At 38.5% G+C, this 24,424-nt stretch overlaps 1 protein-coding gene across 2 annotated transcripts in view; it reads right to left on the bottom strand.

Moving 5' to 3' along the window:
• Positions 1 to 24,004, bottom strand: part of LOC107220668 (protein kinase C-binding protein NELL1) — a 78,393-nt gene extending 54,389 nt beyond the window's left edge. Inside the window, exons 1-2 of one of the 2 annotated variants that reach the window (XM_046739138.1) lie at positions 23,875 to 24,004; positions 20,182 to 21,674 (exon numbers count right to left, since the gene is read on the bottom strand). In XM_046739138.1, coding sequence (XP_046595094.1) covers positions 20,182 to 20,470 — 289 coding nt within the window. In that variant the 5' untranslated portion in view covers positions 20,471 to 21,674; positions 23,875 to 24,004. Of the gene's footprint in view, positions 1 to 20,181; positions 21,753 to 23,874 lie in introns of both variants that reach the window. The other variant, XM_046739139.1, reaches the window with a different exon arrangement.
• Positions 24,005 to 24,424: the final 420 nt, after the last annotated feature.

Below are 24,424 nucleotides of genomic sequence, written 5' to 3' on the forward strand. Positions count from 1 at the left end.
AACGGAATGAGATTAGAGTAAAATGAAAAAAAGGGAGAGTATACCGAACTAGTGAAAACTGGCCAATTGAAATGTGGGGTATGAAACTGACCACGTGCCGGTTCGTCCAAGGAGAAAGATAGAGAGAGAGAGAGAAGATTGTATTCATATATGACGGTGCGGTACGACAGGCAGAAATACAATATCATCAAATTAGCCGTGTAACGAGAATGCGCGTAACCTAATAGCGTCCAATTATACGCGGGGTGTTTTTTTGCCCCTCATCGCCGTTATCCTTTTCCTTGTGTGTGTGTGTGTGTTTTTTTTCCATTTTTTTTTTTTTATTTCGTTTTTAGTGGTGGTTCCGATCCCCGTCGGCTGCAGGGGTAAGCGATCGGTATGCAAGCTTGAAGATAGAAAGAGAAGCATTTACGGTTCGTTGGAAGTGTGTGTGTGTGTGTGTATAACGTGTATTTTGTAAGCTATGTGTGTGTATATATGACATATAAGTGCTATCGCTGCTGCTACATGAGGAGAGGCGGTGAACTTTAAACGCCCGGCACCACCGATGAAAGTTAATGACACCGTGAACGAGAATTAGAAGCGGCCTTCATCGATGATATAAATGACAACGACGAAAGCCATAAGAAGAAGAAGAAGAAGAAGAAGAAGAAGAAGGATGGAAAAAGAGGGGGGGGGGGGAGGGGGGAACTACGAGGAGTAATTTAAACCTACCCCGCACCTTTAACCTTGCACTTCCGGTCTATATGGGCGTGTTTCACCGATACCTATTCTTTTTCTTTTTTTTTTTTTTCTTTTCTTCTTATTCCTCTTCTTTTATAATAGGTCGCATGGCTGTTACAACGTGAACGACGTATACACCTATATATTTTTTCGACTTCACTGAGCCCCGTCTAATTAGAACGGTCGGATAATTGTACTGATCAATTGATCAGCCGACTAACCAGGGGTGAAACGATCCTTCCTCGCCCGTCATTAATATATTATTGTACTATATATTGTGTAGAAACCCACGTATAAATGTTTGATCCCGTTAAACCTCTACGGGATTTTGTTATTTCCATCGATTAATGTGATTATTATTATTATTATTACTATCATTGTATATTTTATAAGGAATATTTATAGGAATGCGATTGCGTGAAAACAGAAAAAGAAAAAAATAAAAAAAAGTCATTCAATTACGAGTAAAATTATACAACCGAAATTGCGTAATTGAAAATCATTTATACTGGAGTTATGTATTCGTGTATTATTAGAGTTATTTTTTTAAACTGTTTAAAATTATTAGAAGTACTCGAATACGTCGCAGAAAATGAAGAAATTTTTGCTTCAAAACGTTTCCTTTTTTCACCACCCTTTCCAATGTACATACATAGAAATGCAAGAATTGCTTTACTTTTTTCTTCAAAGAAACTCCGTCTGTTGTAAAAAAAAACTGCATGCCAACTATTATTCTGATTATTGTTTCCACCATTTTTTTTATTGTACGATGATAGGAGATTATATCGGACTACGTTATAAGAAGAAAAAAAATCACACTTCAAGTAAAACAAGTACTGTTTTATATTATGAAGCAAAAGAATGAAAATAAAAAACAAGTATAATACCGCAAGTGAAATCGAATCTATATAACGGACATATCGCGATGTCATGAATAGAAATTAGCGCAAAGCAGTAAATGTCTATGTGATCTACTATTCAAGTACCAATGCTGTGCAACAACAGCAACAGTCGCGGTGAAAAACACGAGTCTTTGTGATTAAGCACGATGTTTAAACGAAATGGGAATCAGAGGAAGAAAACAGTAGAAAAGAAAAAATTCGCATATAATTCTGCCAAAGGAAGATGGTAAAAAAGAAAAAACCGTGCGAGTTGTGTGCCAAAGAAATATCTCAAGGATCGTAAAATTCTTGAATTTCAAACTCTCTTATATTTATGTATACATATATGTATGGCTAGGTATTGTTGTGTTTATTCAATCTTTTAAACAAATTGACCTGGAAGAAATATTTACGCAATAACAATAATAATGATAGTTATAATAATAATATGCACGCCAATCGTCGAGACAATGTTATATGTATATATATATACATATATACTAAAATGAATTTCACACTATGTATTATATAGCGGTAGACGCGTTCACGACGGAAAAATTATTCATACCGCGATTTGCAATTTATTTTTTGTTCGATTATTTTTTTTTTTTTCCGAATGTTTTTCTCCTGTTTAAAACATACCGATATAATAAACTAGAACAGTTTATCACGCATGGTGGGTATATATAAATCTGCAGATATAACACGCGAAGCTGTGCGATGCTGCAGTATCAGAATCAGAAGTCTGCAAAAGTCGGGATATAGTATATAATATATAGTACAAGTGTAAGCGACAATGTCTGCACATCCGACGAGACTCGAGGAAAATGAAATATTCTGGCAATGGTCCAACCAACGGTCGTCAAATATCGCCAAAAGGTAGTTATATAGTTAGATTATATACATATACCTACATATAATGTAAAGGTGGATGGTTAACGTTGAAAACCTATAGGTTATGATTATATAGGTTAAAATATAGGTAGGTACGTACATGCATCCATTATACACAAAACATAGGTACATACGGTGTATGATACCATCCCATACCTCATACGTGAAAATTTGGAAACAGCGATTCAAATTTCAGACCGAAAGGCTATTATTTATAGTTTTTTTTTTTTTTTTTTATTACGTATATTCTCGTCGTGGTATTGCAGATTATCATTATTATTATTATTATTATCGTGATTAATTCGATTAGCCAAAAAACTGCAAAAAAAAAACCATGCCGAAAAGATGCGAACATTACAGGATTGCACAAAAAAAAAACTGTCGGAACACAAACACGATATTTAAGAGTTTATGACAGTTTCACCGAAGCTTACGATAATTAGGTTTAATATGGCTACGAAAGATAGGTGAAAAAAAAAAATAACGTTCCTCTGATACGGAAAAAGACACAGGTCTGCGAAAAAAATAATTTTTTTTTTTTTGGTTCAAGGGATGTTTTTGGTTAATATTATGTTTTCGAGTGTGCTGAATTCAAAAATAACTTCCATTTCCTTCCTTGATGTACAGTATTCTTGCAAAATACAAGGTGTATACATAAAAAGCATAAGTATAATAAAAAAACTATCATTTGATTATAGTGAAATGATCAACATTTTTTTTTAAATTAACCAAACAATTTGTTTATGCAATTTATTTAAGATTCTGCGTTCGATCTTTCCGCCTATAAAATCTTTTCCTTTTCTCTTTGATACATCTCCAGAGACGTTTCCGCTTTACAATTTCTGTTTTCCTGTTTGTATTTATTCTTGAGTCTCACTCCAACACACTTTAAATAGAAGTAAGACATCACTTTTGCATAGGATTTTTAGAAACACGAGAATCGGATACCAGATTTCGAATTTAACGGTAGTTTCACTCCAAATGAAACTATAAAAACCTGACGTGATGGAACTTTTTGTGTATTTTTCCTGGTTTCAGCGAATGAAAATCTGAAAATATAAGAAATAGTATAAAAAACCTGTGCAGTTTTTTTTTTTGTTGCAGACGTGTGAATTATAAAACACCGAATTTTAACTCTCAGGGTGGTCAAAAATTTTTGGGAACGACATTCCGTGACCCTTCCAAGATTTTTCAAGACCTAAAATCTAGTTTCTAGTAATTTACTAAAATCTAAATCGTTCAGCTTATTAACTCTATATTCGGTTACAATTCAATTTGAAGTAAAGAAAAATATATTTTACAAAAAAGTCAGTTTAAGCCAATTTGTTTTCTCCACGAAAAAAACTCGACTTGTCACCTCAAAAATTCATTTCTATTTCCCATTATAGAAAACTAATGTTTTCAGTTTTTTCCATGGCCAAATTAAAAATCCCCTGGCAAGCCCAGGTTTTCCATGAACCCTTTTAAATACCCTGACATTTTCAGGCTTTTCAGGCATTCCAGGTGTTTGGGCCACCCTTCAGACTCTTGTATAACACCTGACTAAATTAACTAGACATTACGTAGTGATGAATCATCACTACGAATCATGTAAATTATTATACAAATATTCTACACAATTATAGGTTTTCCTTTTTTTTCAACCGCTTTTCACCGGCACAAAAAAAATCCTGTCACACACGATTAGGTACATTGGGATGAAATGTATTTTATAACGTACGAGATAAGCTAGTTTTTTCATTAGAATCGGACAAACCGCGTACGGTATGTGAATTTTTTTACTGAGAAAAAAAGAAACAAAATTAATAATTCGCATCACAACGGACTTTAGAACCAAACTCGACACGATTAATCACAGCCAATCAGTTATACGTACATACTTTAGAAACGTTATCGGAGTCCGCCATGATAAATAATCCTCTGATACGAAAAATTTTGTGAAAAAAGAAGTTTGTCCGTGTTACGTGCAGTGAAAAATATAAAGCATGGTTATAAAACAACAATATAATATAAGTCTAGTTGTAATATTTATTTGCACGATACCAACGTGAAGCAGAAGACCGATCTGAAGTGGCGCAAAATTTTACGACCGTCAAACTCGCTCGTTAAATATTAACAATCGTTTTCTCGCAGTCGCAAGCTAAGGTATTGTATTATTATATACGTATGCTATAAAATAATATGAAAATACAAGAACCTGATCCTGCATACGGCATTCGGGACAACAATAACAAGAATAATAACTATAATATACGAATACGGAGGACGTTTTGACGCGTATAGAAAGGAGGCAGTAACGACGGCATGTTTTTACTGCAACAAAAAATCTGCTGCATTGAATGAAGAAAAGTTGTAGTATACCCGTAACAATAAGCCAAGATTTGGTGTAACGTAAGGAGAAAAAGGAAAAAAGGAAAACTAAAATGAAAATAAGCATAACCTCGTGAATGAAACGTCGTTGCGTCGTCGATGTATTACCAGGTAATAAAACAAAATGATTTACGGAGAATGAATAAAGTAAATAATAAAAAATATAAATTAAGAATACACGCAGTGATTTCTCGCTGCGAAGCTGCTTTTTTTTTCATACGTAATTTATATTTTTTTCAAATAATACGAATAAAAATTCTGCAAAATCACGAGGAACTCGTAAGAAAAAGAGGCTGAATAAAAAATTCATTGAATCATCGTCATCGCGGTTATGTCAAGTATGTATATAACTGAATATATACATGCATATGTACTTATTTTCTGCACATGTTCTATTTTTTTCAACGCCTTCATTCGTCACTCCGGTCGTTACACATATGTATACATATATATATATACACGTACGTATATACATATGTATATATTATATGTAGGTGTGCATGTATACGTCTGCCAGTCTGGCTACAAACTAGAGGCTATAAATCTGCTGCTGGTGCTTCTGTTTCTGTTTGTGTATAATTGCCACTTAAGAGCCTGCAATAGCCGTATGTACTTATAACACACGACGACGCCGCGTATGCGTTTCTAAATTTAAATCTCGTGCCAAACTTGAGCAATTGCTGGCAGCGCGTGATATGATGAGAAAATTTTCTTCGTGGGAAGAATTTTTTTTTTTTTTTTTTTCTCACCACCTCCGTTTCTTCGTAATAAATCGTATTTTGTGTGCGGAAATTTTTACGCACCAAATAAGATTTTCGATTAATTCTACATGCATAGGTTTGCTGAATTCCTTCTTTCCGCAAGACTGCACGAATTTGCTAATGCGGACGAAGAAAAAAGGTACGTAAGAGAGAAGGAGAAGACGAGAAATTTTTCTTTTTTCTTTTTTTTTTTTTTTTTTTTTTTTATTTAATAAAATGGTAAAATTAATTTGCAAGCACAAAGAGGGAAAGATAGAAGTAACTGCAGAGCGATTGAAAGACGAATGACCGGAGAATGCAGCCCAGCAACGTTTCGTGATATTCTTAGCATTTCTCATCGGCCAAGAGATTCATCCGCACGGATGAAAGATCATAATAATATGTTCTCACATCATCGTTATTAATAATAGTTCAATTTTCAATAAAAATTGTTATTATTGTTATCATTATACATACGGTAATTGATTAATCGCTATAAATACAACGAAGACAATCAAATATATCCATTTATGCATATAACATGAGTGAATTCTTTACTAGACAGCACTTACTTAAAATCACAGACGCGCAGCAATTATTTGACGTGCTACCGGAGTTATATCATTATTAATATTACTATCGTGATAGACCGACAAAAAAAAAAATTATAGAAAAATAAAAACCACAGCGGTAAGAAGAAAAATGAGCAAAATAATGAGGATAAAAATGAGAATGAACAGAGGGATCGATTGGTTCCGTTGAGGCTTCAGCTGTGATGGGATGGATGGTTAGGATACTATATACACAATGTGTACAGTTTTAGCATAATAACCTGCACCGCGACCGGCGGCTCAGCTCGGTAAGTATTGGGTTTCGGTAATTCGTCGACGTATACTCTCTGCAACATGTTAGTCGATCGCTTTCCCAGTCCCCCATCCTCCTTTTTCATTTCCAACTACCTTACATATATTTACTATTCGATGAGGCTGGTGATAGTGGGAAAAAGTCTGAGTAGTTGAAAAAATTTAAATAGTGGAAATAGCGGGAAAAAAGTGGGAATAGAGGTCGTAGTGGAAATATTCTGAATAGTTGGATAAGTAAAAAAAAGTGGGAATGGTGATGGAAGTGCAAATAGTCTAAATAGTGGGAATAGTGAAAATAGTCGAAATAGTGGTCGCAGTGGGAGTGGTGTTAATGGAAATAGTCTACATAGTGGGAATAATGGTCATAGTGGAAATAGTCTGAATAGTGGGAATAGTGGTGATAGTGGAAATATCCTAAAATGTGGGAATAACAGTGACAGTAGAAACAGTTTGAATTGTGGGAATAGTGGTCATAGTGGAAATAGTCCGAATAGTGGGAATAGTGGCGATGGTGGAAATAGTGAAAATAGTCGAAACAGTGGTCGCAGTGGGAGTGGTGATAGTGCAAATAGTCTGAATAGTCGGAATGATGATGATAGTGTAAATAGTGGTCATAGTGGAAATAGTCCGAATAGTGGGAATAGTGGCGATGGTGGAAATAGTGAAAATAGTCGAAACAGTGGTCGCAGTGGGAGTGGTGATAGTGCAAATAGTCTGAATAGTCGGAATGATGATGATAGTGTAAATAGTGGTCATAGTGGAAATAGTCCGAATAGTGGGAATAGTGGTGATAGTGAAAATAGTCTCCGAACTGGGAATGTTGGGGGTAATAAAAATACTGGCAATAGTGGGAATAGCGAGAATAGTAATAATAGTGAATATAGTGGTGATAGTAAGAATACTGCCAACAACACGGTGGCCATTGTAAGAATAGTTGAAAAAATTCCCTCACTTTTCCCTCACTATCCGAGATGAAATTATAATATTCCCCTGACTAACTAAAACATTCAAACTGATAGCGTCAATTCGAGATATCTAATGAATAAAACTCCGAATCGATCAGCATTCAAACACACGATTACGATCAATTCGATGCGGTAAAGGAGCCGAGAACGTAGAAGAAAATTGTTGCTGGATTAATAAAAATATGCTTTTCCATTGGAAGACGGTTGCTTCGGTCTTTCTCATTCCATTGGCTTTTCCTTGACTTCCCTGGTCATTTTTCAAATTCCCTGATTTTTCCCTGACCATTAGTCACTGTGTTAAATAGCTGTAATACCGGTGATATTTCATTGAAAATTATCTCAACTGTTCCGAATATTTTACGAGCGAATACCCCCTTGTACTCGGAGCATGTTATAAAGTATACAAGTTTGTACTCCCGCTTCATTTAATATGCACCTGATACATACGTATGCAAGCGAAGCTGTATAATTTTATATATTAGGTGGAGGGTCATTGTAGTTATAATCAGCTGTTACGCAATTAGGTATATGTATACAGGTATACCTTGTTACATTGTGAGTTTTTCGTATAGTCGCGAACGAAAAACGGAATCATAATGTCGTACCAATAAATGTCAAACAGTCCCAACACGCTATTTTTTCTACGATGGAAAATTTTCTCGTTTATCTTGTTGCACTATCAAAAGTCAGTTACAGTTCTGTTCCGTTGCTTTCGAATCTTGCGTCACCGATTTTTCTCAGAATCTAATCAGCTCTAATTTGGAAGAAACCTCATCGATCGAGATATTCGGGAGTCGAAAAAATTAATGACTCACTATAAGGACAAGCTGCATGACACCTGAAAATGTCAGAAGTTAATATATTCATGAGGATGAAGTTAGTAACGTTACTATAACGATGCATGTTTAGGAAAAATCGATACATCCAACATTTCGGAATCTCTAAAATTTAGTAAACAATGACAAAGAAAACGTGTACACTTATTTTAAAAAGATGACTTCTTTAAAGTCATTCCAAAATTGGAAAATAATGATATTTTCCCTGAAGTTTCGTTATTACTATAACGTTACCAGCTTCACTCTCATATATATTCTCAGCCCAAAATCGTCTATAAATGAAGTAAAAACTTATAAAAGAAGAGCGACAATTCGAAACGTGTGTATAATATAAAAACTTGAATCATGTCGTAATTAGTCACTCCGTAATCAGGAACAGGAATCAAAGCAGTAATGGAAAAATAATGATTCTCGTGATATCAGTAAGCGTGCACAATGCGAGTGGACGATGAACAGAAGAAAACGACAGTCATCGTAGCGAAACGACAGACTTTTGTAGCTGTTATATATATATATATAATATATATATATAGTGGCGAAATGATGATACAGAGAGACGGCGAGAGCCAAGTGGATAGAGATAAATGGCTAAAAGACCAAAGCCGCCTTTTCCTAGCTGTCGCCCATCACTTAGCCGTCCCTCGACCGTGAGCCGAGACTCGCGATGCTGATGCTGGACCACAGCGAAGAGCAGCTACAGCAACGTTGGTACGAAGAGTGCCGGACGCGAAACAGAAATACTCGACGACTACACGCTGCTCTTGCGGCCTATTTCGGTGTCTCGCCTCTTTATCTTCCTCCTCCTCTTCTCTAATCCCCCTCTGCCTCTATATTCCGCCAATCTCATTATTCTTATTCTTTTGTCGAGACCCCTTTTTTCGAGCGAGGGTAAAAATATAGAATGATCAAAAAATCGAAGGACTGTAATGTCGAATTTTTAAAATAGAGAAAACTCAATTTTTGAAAAAAAAAACTTATAAACGTCGAAAGTCGATGTACGGTGAAGCAAAAGATTAGATGGTCAGAACGTAGAATGCGAAACTGTAGAATCGTCAGAATTTCTCCCGATAGTACAGAATCGCGTACGGATTCTCGATTTTGCTTATCCATGTTTTGACCTTTCTATATTTGATCATTCTCTACTTCGACTTTGTATATTAAAAATTTTTTGCACTCAAACTTTCCACATCCTTAAATTCTACGAACAAGATTTCCGCGTCTATGAGAATTCGATATTCTGGTCCTTTTAAAAATTGGCAATTCTAGATTTTTACCCTTACCCCCTTTTTCCTCCTCACTCTCTCCCTTTCTCTCTCTCTCTTTCGCTCTCTTCGTTACAGGGTATAGCAAAATTTCAAGAAACACCAGAAGAAAGGACGAACAAATAAATTGTGCAGATCGAACCTAATACCAGCATGACGAATTAATTCGCAAAAGAGTTGGCTACAAATTTCACTACACATAATTTTTATTATCATACCTTTAGAAATATATATATATATATATATATATATATATATATATATATATATATATATTAGGGTGGTCCTTAAAAAGGTTATTTCCGAATTTCTATGCTCCCAACGGCCTAAACACTTCCATATCGTTCAAAAAAAATCACAAAAAATTGACAGCCCTCAATTGCTATCCTAAAGTTTGTCCCACGGCGGCCAAAGTTTTTACATTTAAATAACATGTAAGTTATTTATCTTCATGTTCATTTATATGTTACTCGGCTGCATCTTATGCTATCGCTTCGTAATTAGGCTGGATTTGTCCGCTGGACACTTTTAAAGAGCATATATTTATGTGCAAATCCAGCCTAATTAAGAAGCGATCTAAAAGTTCTAAAAGCAGGGAAAACGTGGCTGAGTTACATAAAAACTCTATGCGATAAGTGTGAAGTTATCACATAATAATTAAGAAAAAAAATTAAATTCTATGTTAGAACATTAAGAGAACTACACAAATTTAGTTCGAATTTTTTTATTATAATTATATAGTATAAAAATTACGGTGGGAAAAAACTCGATAATGGAATAATTTTTTTAAAATTCTTTTTCCATCACCCTGCAAGTTTTGAAATACAGCGTTTAAAGATCTGACAAAATTCTATCAAAATTGTCCATAATTATTTTTGCTGAGAATTTGACCGTTTATTACTCAAAAATAGCAAAAAATAATTACTTTCAATACTTATCCCGGAGAAACGGTTCAAGAATGGTCAAGATACCGTGGACACTTTTAAAGAGTATATATTTATGTGAAAATCCAGCCTAATTACGAAGCGATAGCATAAGATGCAGCCGAGTAACATATAAATGAACATGAAGACGAAAAACTTACATGTTATTTAAATGTAAAAACTTTGGCCGCCGTGAGACAAACTTTAGTATAGCAATTGAGGGCTGTCAATTTTTTGTGATTATTTTTTTTTTTTAACGATATGGAAGTGTTTAGGCCGTTGGCAGCATAGAAATTCGGAAATAACCTTTTTAAGGACCACCCTAATATATACGTATATATCTCGCGCCATAATAATTATTGTGTATACAATAATATAATACTGCGAGTAAATACCACTACTGAAGTTTTTATGATTTCGAAATATTGCTATTGCAGAAGGAAAGATCTATACAGACTGTTATTTCAAAAACAGAACACGTTAATTTTGAGTTTATAAATTGACGAATTATTGCAGTGGGTCTTAATTTCTGGAGTGGGAGAGAAAAAAAAAAAAAAAAAAAACGAGGTGTGGAGAACGCAGAGGCGTCGAGAGGCGTCTTCTCCGAGGCACGTGGTGCACGAGACTGCACGATCGAAAGACACGCGACAAGAAGACGACACACGGAATAGTCGTCAACGATGAGCTGCATGGAAGTGTCGTTTAAAGAAGAAGAGAGAGAGAGAGAGAGAGAGAGAGAGAGAGAGAGAGAGAGAGAGAGAGAGAGAGAGAGAGAGAGAGAGAGAGAGGCGTAACCGGGACGCGACTCGACGCGTCTCGTTGGCGACGATTATACATGTATATATATATACATATATGTGTGTGTGTGTGTGTGTGTGTATTTACACGCATACACACACATTATAAAGCAGAGACGTTGTTATTTTCGTTAGAAAATAACTATAAAAATAGAACAGCGCCGATGCGTCTGCCGAAGGACAGATTAAGGTGAAAATCACTTTAAATTAGGCGGGCGGGAAAGAGAGGAAGAGGGAAAGGGAAATGAGGGAAATAAGAGAGAGAGAGAGAGAGAGAGACAGAGAGAGAGAGAAAGAAAATGCAGTGCTTTCAAGTTACCAACCCGTAGCTCGTTTCCCTGTAGATTTCGCAAGTATCTATTCTATCACACTTTATGAAATGAGAGGAAACGAGAAGGAGTAAAAAAATAAATTCAGTGTCAAAATATCCCGAGCAAACATTATCGATACCGCGACGTGTGGAGAAGAAAAGAAATCGTTTGTTTCCGAGAGATGAAAAATTGTAACATTGTTTCAATCGCAGGTATACGTTACGTTGAAAAAAAAAATTTCATTTACAGGTAAAGACATTTTCGCATACGGAGAATAATTTGTATTATAGGTTATACCGATCGCAACTCGAATCTCATTTCATTTCCAATAATTATAATTATACGTTTAATGCAATGCTATTGAATCGTTGTATTCAAACGATACCCATAATTATATATAAGTTATTACGTATCTGTAAAAAGCCTGCAGCTGAACTTTCATTCACGTTAAACCGACGCGAATGGAACACACACACGCACAGATGCATGGACTAGTATACACACGTATAACTATGTAACAATACACCACGCCCACAATGTAACAATACAGTGGAAGTATGTATATACATATACTTTTATATATTTCTTGTTGATATCGAGGTCCGTTAAGACGAATATTGCGGTAGTAAGAAATGAGTTTTATGGCTAGAAATCCGTAAAACCTTATCCCGTAATTCTAATCTGACGTTGGAGAGTCGCGCCTGCGTGTGTGAGTATGTGTGTATTCACATTCTACATGGATAGATACCTGCGTAAATACATATACGTAACGTTATGTATTGTACACATACCGCAATCCGGTTCGATATCCTAGACTATCGAGATTAACGCTCTCGTAAAAAACCAGGTATACTTATACGTATGTGTAGATGTAGTAAATACATCTACACATCGATAATACGAGTGAGGGTTAAATTGAAATCTCGTGATTCCGTATTTTCGATCAGCGCGATTGCGTGATATCTAAGCCACGTGCGCGTGCGAAAAACTAATTGTGCATAGAAATAATGTCGCATGCGTAGAAATACTCTCACTGACTTTTGTTATACGATATAATGTATAAATCGGTGTGCGTGTAAATATTAAAAGAAGAATCAGCAGATTGATAAAACGATCGACTATCAATCAGCACCTAGGATAATTATTACAATCAGCGATAACTAATCCACCTTGGCAACAGCTACTAATAAATTCAATCACTCAGTCAGTCAGTCAGTCAATCAGTCAGTCATCCACATATGTCCGCCGTAACAGCGTTTGAGAGTTGTGTGGAAGCGTATAATAATGAGAGACATCGGATGATTTTTTAAAAGAACAGATAGGGAGGCGGAGGGAGGGAATGAATAATGAAATAGATGAGAAATATATAAAAAAAAAACAAGCATTGTAAACTCCTCACGCCACTTAATTGTTATACACCGGTACGACAACTAATGTGTGAGACTTTGTAAATCGTATAAAATAAAATACGTGTGTGTACAATAACAACACTGTAAGCGATCGAAGAAAAATGTGACCACAATAAGCAGAAATCCTCTTGTAAATTTTCAGCCAAGTATTAATGAATAGAAATAACGATCATTGAAATATTGTGATACGTGTGTATTACAACGACGACAAACGTAGGTGTAAAATGTCTCCGCTGAGATGATATACAAGCGAATGACGTAATCCAATAACTTATATTGAAACGACGATAGTGTCAGGCGATTAGCATTATAACGGTTTATGATCGTATTTAATTATACACACATCACCTGATCATCCTCATCGTCCTCATTTGTGTGCGTACTTAGACACACGTTGTATATGCATATACATGACATACATACAGAACCACGTGCCTGTGCAAAAGTTCCGAACGTAATTCATAATTTGAACGATAATTCATGATATAACTCTGTACCAATATAGGTATATGCGACAAAAGTTTTCCAATATAATACGGAATTTTTTCAGGAAACGATAAGCACAATATCTTACCATAATTTGGGAAACGAAAAGAGAAGCTAACGCCAATTTTGCGAGACCGGTACAGACACGAGGAGCGATGGAAGAAGGGCCGTCGTTCGGCCTTCGGGGGTTCCTCGAGTCCCGTTGTCGGTCGTGGTGGTGGGAGTTTGAGGGTGATTGGGGCCGATCGATGAACCCCCGACCTCCCTCCACCCCCAACCTCCGCCTTTTCCTCTTTTCCTCTTTCCCTGCGGGGCCTCGCCAGGGGCAAACCAGACCTACTTATATGCCGGTACTAGGTCTGGTAGGATACGGAGAATGTGCAGGACGAACGAGTAGACTGGAGGGATGTGAGGAGCACGACGAACACCATTATCTAAAAACCTGCATCCCGTGAACAAAATCCGCAGCGCAAACTGTTCTAAACTTCCAAGCCATGAGCTCTGCTCAAGATTCAATTTCATCAGGCGAAGCATTCGTTTTAAACGTCTCGTTTGGCGAACAGGTAAACCGTAACTAACTTCACGACGAAAAAACAACCTGATGCAGTGTAGGTTACCTTACTTGCTGTATCTGCAGTGATCGTGCACCGATAGCTTTTGCTTCTAAGATTCCCATGCAGGGAAATATAGTTGTCTCTGCATCAGATCTGACCCTTTGATTCCGTTTACTGGTATAAACGGTACATAGGTAGAGTATCAGGATGGCGACAGACCGGGAAAACCGAGAAAAGTCAGGGAATTACGATGGAACATGGGGAAAAACTTACTTTTTTTTTATGAATCGTTTTCAGACTTCAGCTATGCTTCGTTAATTCAGTTAAGCTAACTTTCTGAAATAGCATTGTTCAATTTCTAACTATTTTTGTGAAACGAAGCAATACTACGTGTTTTTTAGATCTAAATTTAGACATTCCAGGTGCGTAACTTCTGGAGCTTTAGGTCATAAAAGCAGCCCAACGTTAAGTTTCGTAGGAAGAAGTCAGGCAGTTCTGGATTCTTTTGTAGGAAAAGTTAGGAAAAAGTCAGAGAATATTATTTGAGCAAAATTGTCGCCACCTCGAGTGTACTTGTCCAATACGCGTTAATCAAAAAGTCAACGCCCTCGGGCTGACCGGACACTGCAAGGCACAAGGCATGATGCATGGAAGAGAGATAGAGAGGGAAATATAGTGAGCTGTGTACGAGTTATAAACCACCCGTCACACCTCCAGCAACGAGGGCTAAAGTCTCCTACCGCACCACTTCTATATCCTCGATTATTGCGCACCTTTGCAAGACCACCAACGATCATCACGGGCGACAGCAGCTGCACACACGGCGTTTGCGCAGTGTGTCGAATTGCATTGTACCTACTGTGTAATAATACGTATGCAAGGTCGCCGATGCATCGAGCCAGAGTGATAGAAGGTGGTCGTCTTACATGGTGGAACTATAGTGGGTAGAGGCAAGGAGAAGCATCTCATATGGGTTTACAACTGAAAAAGTTTCCATCAAAAAGCGACGGATAGTCGTTGAGCAAGTCACCAGAATGGAGCTAATAAGCAATCAGGGTTAAATCTGAACTTGGCGGTTGTAACGGACGAAGTATGCGAAACTTTTGCTTAACAGCAATGCCATCTTAATTGTTCTCTGTTTCATGGACACTTTTGTACACGCGGAGATAGTCCTCGTTGCAAACCAAGCGTCGCATCAGCAACGTGGTGTCGGTCTACCACCATCGCGAACAAAGTTCACCCTCGGTAAGCAAGCGACAAGAGTCTGCTCCCCCGCTTGCATAATGCAGCCCGGGCTAGTCGGTCGCCTCCTTCTACCTCCAACCTCCTACCTTCTACCTCCTCATCCACCCTCTTCCCCAATACTTTGCGCCCATTAGCTTCATACCGTAACGTTGTTGTCGTCGTACAGTCTGCAGGTATAATAGCACAGACACACGCAAACACGCGCACACGATGTACCTGATGCTTGTATATGCGACTTTATTGCATACTGAACATGGCTGGTCTGTGTTTGTGTAACGTGATGCAAGGGTGCAGGCTGTATCTATTTTACACGGTCATCGGGGCGGTAACCGTACACATAATATCGCGCTGAATGCTTTTTTCACCCTCCCTCCCTCCCTCTCGCTCTCTCTCTCCCTTTCTCTCTTTCTCTGCAGTATGCAGCCTGCAGGGGACATTAGACAGCATCTTCTTCTCATGCCGCACATGTGATACGTCATTTATAGGTACTGTAGCGTTCCGTTCTTTCTCTTTCGTCTTAATTTAATTCTTATATCTTGTAATAATGACAATCCGACGATACTGCGGATTTGGGCTATACGTATATACGTATATTAGACCTGTCCTTAAGAAGAGTTGATGTCGAATTTCGATGTTCGCATCCCTCAAATTTGTTCGAAATAATTGAAAAAAAATGTTACATTTTTTTTCTCTCCATATTTACCCACCCCTAGAAAGCCTTACTTTTTCTCATAAAAAAAGCATTGATTTTTCGAGGTTTTTGTTCAAAAGTGCGTACCAGGTACAAAAAAAATGGTTTGAATTTTTCTAAAAGAGCAAATCGAAGATCAATTTGTCTCCTTTAAAATGTCACTTGGCAAATTTGGCTATCTCTATTTTTGACTCCGCCATCCAACCTTTGGTGCGGCAAGGAATTTCGACTGGTAAATCCAAGCTTTTGAGCTGTCAAGGAACTTAATGGGATTGCTCTTAAAGAAAAAGGAAATTCTTCGCTGAAAATAATAAATAGAAATTCAAAAATTTCTATCGCCTCATCTTCGTCTTACAAGAGATTTGCATTATCAAGCTTCGTCGAGATTGTCCAAAAGTTTAGCTTCACATGTCAAAAAGTCTTGCAAAATTTTATTTAAAATTATTTCGAACTAATTTGAGGGGTTCGACCATCGAAGTTCGATTTCACTCTTCTTAAGGGTACGTCTGATATAGCAAAGTCGATTTTACCACGGAGGTTGTATAACTTACAAGTTATTTATCACGCTGCATACTGATCATGTTAAACGGAAAAAGCATTTGTATGAGATATTGCAGGCTAAGTTTGTCTGGATGTGAACGTTTGGACTACGAAATTTGTTGACAGCGTGGAATAATTACATGTCACAGTAAGAAAATACTGAAGGTATTGGTTAGGTTTCTTATATAGGTATGCGTGTGACACTAAATCGATACAGTTCGGTTCGATATCGAGAACAGTTTATGCTACATCATAGGAATATGTAATGGATTATTATATTGACAATGAGAACACGTACGTTCCGGCAAGGGAAATATATCGTCAAATATATTATAATCGCCTATTATATAATATATAATTATTATAAACTAAGTACGCATATTTTAATAATCGGGGTAAACGGAAATCGGATCTCGAAAGCGATTGTATAATTATATATAGAGCGGGGGAAATTCAATGAAGAAGAAAAAGAAATACTCAGACGTGTTGCGTCATTAATGAAATTGGTATTATCAAAGGGTAATTGAAAAAAAGAAAAGAAAATTAACGGAAGAAGCGATGTAATAATATCGCTGATCGTGCCTCGTGTCATTCGTGAGGCAGGTCACATATCGGAAACCCGTCCCTCGTTAATTGTCGCTTTTAATTAGGTAGGTATCTGCCTACATAACATTATACGTACATACAGTTCTACACGTATTACATCTTCGTCTCGCGATATATATATAGTTATACAGATTTTGTATTACTTGTAGAAAAAGAGAATATCCGGTAAATTGAATAACGCGCCACATACCTACGTAAGAGTTGGTTAAAGAAAAAAAGATAATAAATGAACATTCATCCTCATTCATTGGTTCCATCATTCATGCAGCTTCGGGTTTAGAATTCAGTTTTTGGAAAGGTGTGAAGGTGATCTATGTACGATGTACGGTCTGCGCGATATAGCCTTGAACTTCTTGAAGATCAGTATGTAGTTGAGAATTATTTGAAAAGGTTGATGGTTATCCGCTGTCACCGACTCGTAAACGCGTGTATGGGTAAATGACAAAGTGTGAAAAGGTTGCGGCGACGGCTACGTTGATGCCTCTTAAACGATGCAGATAGGAAAACGAGTGGAATGAAGCGTCGATCGGCCGCGAGCACATGGCAAGAGCCGTGAGCCGGCAACGACGGCGGCATCAGCATAGCAGAAGAGAAGAGTGAGCGAGAGAGATAAAGATGGAAAAGGAGAAGAGAGGGGGAGAGAGAGAGAGAGAGAGAGAGAGAAGAGGTGGCATAGTCACTGCCCGTGACACCAGCTGTCAGGCTGATGCCTCTGCCACCTTAAATATAGATTGCTGTACTCTTAACCAACCATCCAACCATCTACCCATCCATTCGTGAGTAATTCACAAATCATCCACCTTTTGGGCATATTTATATCCATACATTTATTTCAGCAAGCTTAAGACAAAGAGGAACAAGTTTGGAAGTAGGTAAAAATTGATACAGTATTATTAAGTATTCAAGTCACCAGTCAAGGCCTTCACCGTATTACCAGACACAAACCGTATTGTACATTTTCGGAAAACTGCGGTCATACACGACAACGGAGACCAGAAGATCTCAAACCAGTTTCCTGACTGACGTCGCTATAAAATTTTTCAAATAATTGTAATAGTGAAAGAGAAAGTTAACGTTTGATCTTTTGTCGTCATCAGCATCGTAATCGTGATATCAGCAATCCTGCACATATACGGATACGTGGCGAAGGGAGAGAAGAGAAGAAGGAAAAAAGTGGCACAATCAAAGTAGAGAATACCAGACCACACAACCCTCTCCAATGACAAACACCACAGAGGGATATAAATCAAACAACAAACAAGAGATAAAGACGAAAGAGGGAAATGGAAAAAAATGTATACCGTGCGTAGTCCGTGTACGTGACAGTTAGCAAAGATTGGAACCTTGCCCAAATTTCGTATAAACGCATCACTGCTGTGCAAGTTTTCTTTCAAATATTTCTATATAGCGGTACCATCGCCAAAATCCTGAAATTTCGGCAGGCTAGCTCCGTAGAAAAAGGGGGTGAAGGGGGGGGGGGGGGAGAGGGGAGGAGAAAGGGGATCAGAAAGCACGGGGAGAAAAATGGGAGGAGGGTAGCAGCAGCGTGGGAATTGAACAAGGTGTTTTACCGTGTACAGCACACACGCATAGATACGCGGTGCTGTAAGGTTATGGTGTATAATGCTCGTGGAGAGAGGAGAGAGGAGAGAGTGCCGGTGCGTGGAGGGCGCGTGTGTTGCGCTTGGTACGAAATAACATCGTGATGGAACACCGGCACCGCACCGCATTGTGATGATGTGCCGCAGGGGTGAGTGAGTGTAACGCCATGAGCGCACATGCCGTCCCTGGTCCGAAGCCCCGAAAAACCCCCGTACGAGTAATTCTTACCCACAGCGTCGTACCCCTGACACCGTGGCTACACGGCGAAGCGAAGCACGTTGCAGGCCAATATCTTACGGTCTAGGTAAGCACGTTTGTTACTCCTGTGTGGCGCACAGCACTGGTCTTACGGGTAAGAAAGAGAGGAAGGTTAGAATTACAACGGGAAACAAGAAGAAGAAGAAAAAGAAGAAGGAGAAGAAAGTGGAATGATCACAAAAACCAAACATCTACTATACCGTCTCTACTGGCCGAATGGGGCATAGGACTAACGTGTCCATACGACAACGACGTTGTTGGGTCGATTTGAATTGCATGATTCAATAGTCTAGCCTTTATAGTTTCTAGCGGTAAGTAACAAGATGAGAGGTTTGATTTCAGGTACAAATTATTTGAACAACTGTTCACCATCTTCACCTTTACTTTGTCTTTTACATGAAACGTTTTTCTTTTCTAAGAGGACTATCGATAGTTCCAGTAGAAAACCACACGACGATGAGCATATTCCGTGGTTATTTCTCACCAGCATTTGGCGGTTTCGATATTAATTTTTCAACGTTTGGGAAGAAATGATGAAGTTCAATTATATGACCAGTTCGTTGTTATTACGAGTATCTGGTGCAATAGGAGAACCAGGAAACTAATAGGAGGGATCGATCGACTTCAAGAAGAAGACCAACCTGAAAGCACACGCTAAAAAGGTTGCAGAAAATATCAAACATACAAGAAAAGTGTACCTATAAGTCATAAGTCAGGTATGTTTTCCATGGTTCGAGTAGAAACGCCGTATCATTGATTCGTCGCGGATTTCGAAATCGGACACCATAGGGCGTAATGCACCACAAAATCTGCAGCTATACGCAGCTCGAAGGTCGCAAGATGAGTTTTAAAATCGGTACTATTCCCCTGTTCAAATATGTATACAGTACCTAAAGAAACAAGTCTACACATTGTGATACGTGTACTTTGTGGTAGCATTAAAAGGTTAACAACGTATTGGATTAATTAAAGAATCAGATCATCCGCATTGTTCGAATACCAGTTATGCTTCGTACTCTCACTGCGCGATCGGTACCCGGAAGATCATACAGAGTACATAAGTAGAAAGACAGAAGTGTGGTTAATTCGATCATAAAGACAGCGTCACAGACGAGAATCTGTAATAGCGATAACGATCCTGGCATTAAAGAACCTGCGTATTCCATAGACGCACGTAGACGACGAAAGGAGAAAATAAAGACTAGGGTATGACTGAAAATCCTACCTGAATGTGTAACGAGTGCCAAGGAAAGAGCGACGACAGCGACGACGATAAAGGCTTTGTCGACCTTAGTGTAAGACAGTCGACGATGACTAGAGTCTCTTCTTCTCCGCCAACTGTTTTGGCCACGTCCGGTGAACCGCAGTGATGCAGATGAGTGGGGAGGGGTGCTCCTCGGGGATGACGACGACGCCGTGTCCTCGGCAGGGCGTTGCGGGGACTGCAATCGCGGAGGATCGCGTTCTTCGAGGAGGAGGAAGCGGGTTCGGGCCCGGTCATGGGGCCCGTTCATGGCCTGGGTATCGGCCAGCGTGGGCTGCTCCTCAGGTCAGCGTCTCCTCAGATCAACAGGACCTATTCCCTCGACTGTTCCTGCCTGCAGCTGCTGGACCGACGGCGACCACCGCGGCAGCATCACACTGGAATAGTCTTATATTATCTTCCTTCCTTCCTCCTTTCCTTCTTCCTGCCTATCCTTCCACTTCCTCTTTTCCTCCGAAGCTTCTCTCTTCGATGTTCCGGGTTATTACAGGTTCGGGGGATGAAGATGGAGAATTGACTATTCCACCAAGCCGGTTGTGTTATTCCAGTATTTAGCAACGTCGTTCACTCATCTTTTTCTATTCTTCTCGATATTACTGATATTACTGTTATTGTATCTTCTTACTCCTCTACGCGGACAAGCTTTCCTCTTATCAGTAAATTTTGATATCCCGTTTCGCGGGAGTGTACGAAGATTAGTTCTTTTCTTCTTCACCGTTTTTGCACACCTTTTTTCGTTTTCGATTACTACGCACAACACTTTAGCCTCGGATCTCTCCTCTCTGTCTATCTCTCTCGGATTATATACCACGGGGGGGAAAGAAGAGACTCTGGTACTTTTTGGTGATCACACTGTTGAATAACCTTGATTGAAACACCACAGCGTCCAATGGTCTATTATAAACGTTCTATATACTCGTCTGTGTGTGTTGAGGAGAGGAGAAACTGACACAATTTATTTTTATACTTTTATACACACCACCTGCACAGTTCCCGAATCACGCTATTCGTATATTGTATAAACACGTACACACGTACGTATAATGTATATACGTAATACACGCATGTAAATTTTGGCAGTAAAGCTATTGCATCTTGATTCGATCGTACGCATATGGGTTTATAATATCCCTCACCTGCAACAGTCACTGCACTTTAGTGTACGAATGTAGAATGATTTACACCGTCGATGTGGTAAATTTTTACGCGCGTACTTTGATATATTTTATGTATATGTAACGTTTATCGTTTATAGCATGGATCCTCAAATTTACTTATACCGAAGACTGACATTAATTACTTTACACTTTCGTGTCGGTATCGATTTTTCCTCTTTTTCTTCTTTTTCACATCGACGACGATTAGCACCGTCTAATCGTATTAAAAATTTATAATATTCATCTATAGAATTGTTTCAGTGTTAATCCTGATCTCCCCAACTCTCGTTCCCACATCTGTTTGCTCATATTACGGTATTTTTATTATTATACATTATAATAACACACCGGCGTCTCATGAATGAGAAATAATTTCTGTAGAACGAATTAATGAACTATGAATAACAATGTTGAAAAAGAAAAAAGAAAAAAAACAAAAAACACGCACACACACGCACGATAACCGAAAATCTGCACCTAAAATTACATTTCTCGCTTCTTCTCTTTTCTACCTCTCTCTCTCTCCCTCTCTCTCACTCTGGCTCTTGCTCTCTATCTCTCTGTCTCTCTTTCTCTCACTGTTTTTCTTTATCGAATACTAGATTTTTATCACTTGCAAGCATTACTCTCTTTATTTTTTTAATTTATATGCCCTTATTTCGTGCTTCTTCTTTTCCCTCTTCAGTTCGGAAGACGACACACCGCGTATATAATATACAGAACAATGCGTTACTCACTGATATTATACAATACAAAAATAGGACATCAACAAACGATCAGAAGTCCGTTAATGGACTTTTGAGAGAAAAGTCAAAAGAAAGAAGAGAAGCTAAGTTCCACCCCACCCCCTCCCACCCCCAACCACCGCAACCCCTTCTTAAATTTACGCGTTCATCGTTGTATTGTAATTTTTTTCAAATCTTTTGCCTTTTAAGTTTCTTGACGTCGATTATTGTACCGAATGGATTCCATATTAATGCCCGGATTTATCAAACAATTTTCAGTCTCTCTCTTTCTCTTCTTCTCTTTTCCTCTTCAAATCACTGAGAAGAAGAAGAAGAAAACAAGAAGAGAAAGAAAAAGAAACAAATGCACTTATTCTGCACACACTCTGTTTTTTCTCCCGTCTTTTTCAAATTCACTGCGTTTCATCACGATTGTTAATATTATTTTTATTGCTATTATACCGTATTGTTCCTCCTAGCGTGTGGATGATTGATGTTACGAGGGGGGAAAAAGGAGATTTTTCAAACACGAGTACTTATTGCAAGATAACAAGATGCAGAAAAAGAGAGGAAGAGAGAGAGAGAGAGAGTGAGAGAGAGAGAGAACGAGAGTTCGGAGAAATATGAACATAAAATACGCGAATCAAGTAAAAGAAAACTAATCGATGAAGCACACACGATATGCAGTGTGTAATCTCTGCAGACGAGGAAACGACGGCAAGCAATATAAATTATTGTGATGATTATTATGACAATTTTATTATTACAACGTTACACACGCAGGATATAATTAAATGTCTCAAGTTCATGTAAACCTAAACACATATCGTTTCGTTAAATATTTCACGAATTCACGATTTATGATTTATTATATGTATAATGATAATAATAATATTATTAATAATCATAATAACATTTAAAATACGATGAACAAATGAATTAATTAAACGATCGATTCGATTCAAATCATTCAAATATATTTGTAATGAAAAATTGATTATACTTTCTTCAAATATATATATGTATTAATACGATAATATAGTAATGATAATAACATGAATAAACAATAACGATATTCAACCGCGTTTAGTTTATACCTTTTTTTTTTTTTTTTGTTTTTATCCAATTCTCTTCTTTTTCATTCGACGTGCATATATATTTGTATAATAACAGCGATTGTTAATATTATTATTGGTTTATTTTACTCGTTTTTTTTTTTTAGCTTTTTTTCTTCATCAACTATACGTGTGTCAATATCGACATCCGTTCTTGTATCGTTATAACAATTGTTATCGTTGTTGTTTAAAAAAAAAAAAAGGCGTTGTAACTTATACGTCGTTTATTTCGTTCAGTTTTACAAGCAAATTATTATTCAAGCGAATAACGATGGTTAATATATTTAGTTTTTTTTTTTTTTGTTTGTATCATCAAATTTATTAATCGCTGTATTCGTCGTTGCTTACTGCACGCAATAAACCGACGTTACGTATATTTTCAAGGGATGAATCGAGATCTACCGCCCCGGTGTGGCAATGTCATCGTACGAAACAATAATCGACATCCATATTTAAACGAAAGTATAATTAACGATGGTATAGAAATTTAGCAAAAGGATTGTCTCGTTTTTCGAGGGGATGAGGGGTGGGCGGGGGTCGGGGGTCGGAGGTTGGGGTGGTCGTCGGTGGTGGTGGTGGTGGTGGTGGTGGTGAAACGTTCCTGAACAATACGTAGATGTATATTCGATATCAGTGATATTCAATGTTAATTAATACCCGGCGACGGAACGGCAGCAGCGGCTGCGTTAGCGGCTGCGGCGGCTGCGACGACGGCGACGGCGACGGCGACGGCGACGACGACGACGACGACGAACGAGCAGCCCGTAACTTGCATGGGCTGTTTGTTAGGGAGCTCATCGGAGACTGGCTCTCCTCGCAACTCCGAACCGAGGTTCTGCTGCTGCTGCTGCTAGCGGCCAGGTTCGCCGGAACGGCGGCCGGCCAAACTCGTCGTCGTCGTCGTCGACGTCGTGCCTGCGTGAGTGCGTGCGGCGTGCGTGCGTGCGTGCGTGCGGGCGTGCGTGCGTGCGGTGGCTTTTACGTAAATCGTCGCGTGTGAGCATTCGATTCGACTGTGTCTGTGCGCGTGTGAAACACCACGCCTCCCCGTTTGCCTGTGTTTCTTCGTAGGTCGGAGAGGGGGAAGGGACGGGATGGGATTGGGGGGGGGGGGGGGGAGGTGTGTGTGATACGCGCGCAGCCACCGCCGCGCCGACGTCGACGTCGACGGCCTACGACGGCTATAGGACTGTACGACTACGACTGC

This window comes from Neodiprion lecontei, chromosome 4 (genome assembly GCF_021901455.1).
Source record: "Neodiprion lecontei isolate iyNeoLeco1 chromosome 4, iyNeoLeco1.1, whole genome shotgun sequence".
In the NCBI taxonomy this organism is placed as follows: Eukaryota; Metazoa; Arthropoda; class Insecta; order Hymenoptera; family Diprionidae; genus Neodiprion; species Neodiprion lecontei.